General features: G+C 44.5%; 1 protein-coding gene across 1 annotated transcript; it reads left to right on the top strand.

Moving 5' to 3' along the window:
• Positions 1-423: 423 nt before the first annotated feature.
• Positions 424-1169, top strand: LOC103999580 (pectinesterase inhibitor 7-like). Its single transcript, XM_009421366.3, has one exon. It carries the CDS (start codon positions 554-556, stop codon positions 1085-1087), a length of 534 nt encoding a protein of 177 aa, XP_009419641.2. The 5' UTR covers positions 424-553; the 3' UTR covers positions 1088-1169.
• The last annotated feature ends 4831 nt before the right edge of the window (positions 1170-6000 follow it).

Raw genomic sequence — 6000 nt, 5'->3', positions numbered from 1 at the left:
GTCTGCAGCAGCGTGGGAAGAACCACCGCCGAGGGGTCATCGTCTCAGGCCAAGCAGTCAGAGGAGACACTACGAACAGTCATGTAGTAAATTTAGCTGCTGGGGTCCCAATTAGAGCATCTTTTTCTCATCATCTGATGCCTCCTTTGCAAAATCATTCTCATTTCTTCTGAATTCTTGGAGGATGTTGATGCTGCCTTTTCATGGCATTCATGGATGAGCATCTCCGAGATGTTTTCTCTCCTTAACTCCACCAAAATGTGTGCCATTTCTCATCTCGTCTCTATATGGTTGATGGAACCGATAACTAAGATCAGCAAAGCCAACATTTATCGGGTCCTCCGCTCTACAGGATGATGGCCGCTCTGTGGTTTAAGCCACCGTGTTTCTCGGACATTTGCTCGAACAGATTTGCAACGTCAACAGCTACCCTTTGAGCGAGTCCTTGTGGTCTCCCCACCTTTTGCTCCCTCCCCTGCGACGCGGGCCTCCCTTATATAAAACACAGCTTCTGCCCCTCTTCACAAGGAGAAACAGGTGGTAGCTAAAAGACATGGCGGCCATCGGATCCTTTCTCCTCCCTCTCTGTCTCGTCCTCGCCATCGCATCCTTCACCGGAAGCACCACCGCGTCGGTAATCCAGGAGGCATGCGGCCGCACGTCGTTCCCCGATCTGTGCGTCGAGTCCCTGTCCCAGAAGCCGGAGAGCCAAAGCACCGATGAGCATGGCCTGGCCGAGCTCGCCATCAGGGTGGCGGCGGAGTCGGCCACGGCAGCTTCCACTTACGTCTCCAAGGGTCTGGAGGGGGCCGTCAACGATTCGTCGTGGCACCAGTGCCTCGACGACTGCTCCGAGTCCTACGTGGACGCGGTGGAGCAGCTGGACGACTCCACGGGAGCGATGGAAGATAAAGGATACGCCAACGTCAACAAGTGGGTGAGCGCGGCTATCGCCGACGCACAGACGTGCTCGGAAGCGTGTGGGGACGTGGCTTTGCCGGATAAGGCTACCCTCACCGAGATGAATACGGAGTTTACGAATCTGTGCAATGTTGTATTGGGGCTTATCGAACCTCTGTCCAAGTGATCATCACACGATCACTCTAATACTCGTCTTATCCTCATAAAATAATTCCATTTTATTGATTTGTTATCATGCTTTACATAAATTACTTTTGCTTCGCTTAAATAACTTTGAAGACGTTTCACTTGGTTCTTCCTAGTGCATTATATATATATATATATATATATATATATATATATATATATATTGAATTAAATTATTATAAATAACTTAAGTATATACAATTTATATTGAGTATGGAAGACCTTGATTAGACTAGTCGAAAGGATCACAAACATAACAAAATCTTATTGAGAGTCTTTTAAGAGTTTCTTCTCTTTTATCTATAAAAATATTTCAATTCTAGTTATATTCAGGGGGTTTGTTCAACCCTCGGGCAATGCAACTTGGGTTGTTTGCTTTTTCTTCGTCGTAGTGACCTTGGGGTTAGGGCGAATTGTAGTTGCTCTTATCTTGACCTTTTGCATATCTCCTCACATTTACTTGAGATTATTCCCTTAATGGCAATATATTGATCGATCCTTTGGAGTACCTCGAGTATCGTTGCTGGTGGTCTTTCTATTAATGACCAGAAAAGACGAGAAGACTTGAGTCCCATCAAGAAGACTTATATTACGAGTGACGATGAGCATCTTCAATGCTTCGGATTTCACAAGTGAATCGAGTAATAAAGTCTGAGGGCATTTCCTCCTCCCCTTGCCTAAATCTGAGAAACATTATCACAAATGGCCTCGAGTGCATATTCTTGAGGAAGTGAAGTTAGAACTCCCTTGTGAGCTAAACAAAAGAACTGATAGATAGCGACTTCATATGGGGTATCATTCTTGTGTCCGGCCTCTTAACAAGGTCAAGAAAGTATGTCACATTATGATATATGAAGTGTCATATAATGATATTTGGGTACGAAAAGCAACGATGTGCTCCACCAGGTCGATACTATCGTCAAAGTCCTCCAATGATGGGAGGCAAAAGTTGGGCGAGATCGACTCCTCTTGAATGTCCTCGATGAATGGTGATTAACTTAAGGTGGGGTTTGTCGGTCCTTCTCCTATGGATTATTGGAATTTTCATCATATCTCCTCCAAATGTCGATCTATTTATCATAGCTGGATCCTCAGATAATCATCCATCAAATCTATTAACTAGGTCTCGAATTTAAGTGAAGTAAAATAGTGGTGCGATAGTCCATTGAACTCCACAGTTGAGGAGTGGGGTGCTTCGTCAGTTGACGATTCGACGGGCCTTTGGCGCTCTTGAGATGTTGGCATTGCATTGGGTGGGGGGACTCGACGGGCGCCAGTGCCGGTGGTAGTTGAGTTGAGATCATGGTGTCAGTATTTGGGCTAGCCAAGGCAAGAGTGAAGCGACAACTTGCATCTTGCCCATTAGCGTCTACATCTGCTAAGTGAGGTTCAAGACATCTCAGCAAGGATGACCAAGTGACTCGGGGTTGCCCTCGGGATAAAAGACTCGGGTCATTGAATATATGCTAGTATCGCATTAGCGTTTGCACCAAAGTGAATGCATCCACTTATAGAAAGGATAATTGCTGCCCCCCTTGAGTAAAAATATTGTGGGTCGAGGGCAATGCCTCCTCACTCAAGCACGCATTAGGAACATTGATAGGTGGACGTTCCTATAACATCATACCACCCTTCTAATGCCAAAATGATAAGAAAAAATATTATTGACATCTTGATCAGTCTGACATAGGCTAGACTCATATGCACAAAGTTGTCAAAGATGCCTCAAAGGTGAAAACGTCGAGCTCTCGAGGTGTCACCTGCATAATGATCGAGGTAGAGAAAGGATTCCCGACCTAGTCCATCTAACACTTAAGTTAGTAACCTCAAGTCTTCGAGTACAAACGCGAGTGGTAAAAAAAGATCAGACCCTAAGGATGTGTTTTTATACCTAATCATATGGGGCAGAGTATTTCATGAAATATTTTATAGAGACAAAATATTTCATAAAATATTCTTTAAATTTTTGTTTATGCGGGTCGAAACATTTATGTGTCTAAACTTAGGACATGAGATGCATTTAAAGATTTGATAAAAAGGTCAGAGTTTGTGTACCATTTGTTTAATATTATTTTAAGAAATACAAGCATTTTCAATCCAATTTGATCATAATAAAATGATATTTACCTTTAGAGTTATCAAGTGAGTAGAGAACTTATTATCGTAAATACTTTTACCCTTAATGAACACAGATTGTTCAACAGAAATGAGATTATAAAGGTGAGCCTTGATACAGTTTATAAGGATATTAGCCAAGATCCTATAATTATTATTATAAAGTGATATGGGTCGAAAATGATTTATCAATTTGGGCCAAAACTCTTTTCCTATATAAGAATTTAAGATATTTCAAAATTTTATTATTAGAGAAAGACACAATTAAGGTTCTTCCATCATTAACATTGATACGAGAAAAGGGAATGAACATCAATCATAAGTCCTTTTAAAAATTATAGAATTAATTCAAGATATGATGTTGACCCATAATAATCAACTTATGGTAGTATGATAAAATTATTCAGTCCATAGATCCTTCCTTATATATATTAAAAAAATTATGGATTATTTCTTTCGACTTCATTATTAAAGCTTTTAATTCCTTTTTTTCTTTAAATAAAAAAAAACTTCACACAAGCCTCGAATCAAATCAAATCAAATGGTTTGTCAAATGAGCACCCAAGAAATCATTTGTGATGGCGAACCAAAACAAAGAATTATGATAGGTCGAGGGAACAAGGAAGCATATTAACCGGCAAATACACTGCTAGTTCGGCCCCCAGAGGATCAACTGCATCGCCATCTCCGCCCTCTCCTTCTCCCTCACAACCACCGTGCCCTTCCTCTTCCTCTCCCCGCCAAACGAGGCGGCTCCCGCATTACCCGGCGCGCCGTCGGGGGACCGCTGTGCCTCTCTCGCCTCGTCCTGCAGCTTCCCGGCGCTCTTCTTCTGCACCGACCGGAAGGTGGCCTCCCACCTGCAGTCCCGCGCCTTGCACATGCTTCTTCCTTTTTGTTGATGACCGCCCCGCTGTTGCGGCAGACTCGAGCTTAAATGCTCGGCAAGAGCTGCCACAACGTGCTTTGTGGTGGGGGTAGCACAACGTGCTTATTCTACTGTATCAGCCGCTATTTGAATTAATCCACCGGCAGCAACCCACTTGCTCCTTTTATTACTCCCTGTTTACGAACAAAAGTTATGCTTTGCCATATGTACTTTTGAAGGCAACTCGTTCTGGCGTCGCCCATGGCTTACGCACCTTCCTGTGGACATCCGAGTCCACAATCAGAGAGAGCGAGAGAGAGAGAGAAGAGTTTCGCCTCGTTCAAGGTCTGTTTGTGTACGTTTATTATGCAAGTCAACGATAGGAGACGCAATGACTCATCGTCACATGGATGTGAGGTTGCATTACCTGTTTCTCCACCGATCTGAGGTGTGCATGGACGCTTGCTAGGATTTAAAATGACCGAATTGAGCTATCGTAAAGGTAGGCTCTGTCATCAGATCCGAATCTTCGTGTTAATAAGAAAATATACGATTATTGTCAAGCATACTTTGATCTCATGAATATTTTCTCAACACGGTTAGCCGAACCATTGCGTCGGTTGGCTTCAGCTGGTCGTGTGGTGGGTCGGCCGAGGGTCGCTTGTCATTCCGTCGAACATTGACAGGTGAGCTTGACTTTGAGGACGCCGCGTGACCGAGGCAATCGAGTTCGTGCCGAGCACGCTGTCTGCGGTGGTTTACCGCCTTCACTCGCATATTGGTTTCAGTCCACCGTGATCCAAACCCACCATTTTTGCTGCTGGTTTCGGTCCATGGCTACTTCAGGTGCCCGCACAAGTTTCATGGTTTTGCACTACCTAGCAAGCCGAGCAAAACCTTTTTCTCGTGTTCCATCGCTGGGAATCAAAACCCAGCTGCAACTCATCCACAGTTTTGTATCCCTGTCGGTAAAAGCCAGCTGCCAGCTGCGCTTTATATGGACTCGCGGCTCTTCTCCCTCCTTGTCGTCGATCACCCACCCAAAGCTCCAAGATCACACAAAAGCCCTTTTCACTGCCATCTCCTCGGAGATCCAGAGCAGCTCAGCAGTAACAAGCAAGCATGGCTTCGGCGAGCAAGACTTCGTTGATGGTCGCAGCGTGCGTGGCGGCGGTGGAGGCGCTCAAGGACCAGGCAGGGTTGTGCCGGTGGAACTACGCGCTGAGGTCCCTCCACCACCGTGCCAAGCACAGCATTGCGCCGTTGTCTCAGACCAACAGGATGTCTTCCTCCATCGATAGGTGGAGGAAAGGAGGGGAGGGAGCGGTGGAGAGAGCCAAGCGCACCGAGGAGTCCATGGCCAAGATCATGTACCTGGACTGCTGGGGACCCAAATAAGACGCAATTACTTGTTGTTGAGGTTTCTATCATCTCTATTACGATGAACAGATTTTGCAGTGAATTGGTGAATTTTTTATGGAGTTTGTGCATGTTCATGAAATGGAATTATGATATATTTTTTTATTTATTATTTTTATCTCTCATTTAATTCTATCAACCATTGTTTATTCATATATATATTTATATATATACATATATATATTAATACCACCGTATAAACGTATATTTTACTCGTATACAAACGCATATTATACATACAGGACAGAAGAACCTTACCCAGGTACGTGCGTTGGCACACGCCGCCAATCTACTTCGCTGGGTCGCGTTCAGTCAAGTGGAAGCCAATAAACAAACGGCATTAGCCCCTGGTATCGGGGAAATGGCAACGGAAAGCACAAAACCAGCAGCAGCGCACTCCTCTTCTCTCTGTCCCCCAATGATCTTATCCTCTTCAACCATTGTGGCCTTATATATTGCACGCGATTCCCTTCCCACTGCTGCATCAAATC

The sequence above is a fragment of the Musa acuminata genome, unplaced genomic scaffold (genome assembly GCF_036884655.1).
Source record: "Musa acuminata AAA Group cultivar baxijiao unplaced genomic scaffold, Cavendish_Baxijiao_AAA HiC_scaffold_1119, whole genome shotgun sequence".
Lineage (NCBI taxonomy): Eukaryota > Viridiplantae > Streptophyta > Magnoliopsida > Zingiberales > Musaceae > Musa > Musa acuminata.
Note: the sequence above shows the minus strand (reverse complement) of the source record. Positions and strands in the feature narration are given on the sequence as shown.

What these genes read in the sequence shown, in the direction of transcription:
- LOC103999580 (XM_009421366.3), top strand. Translation starts at nt 554, where the DNA reads ATGGCGGCCATCGGATCCTTTCTCCTCCCTCTCTGTCTCGTCCTCGCC.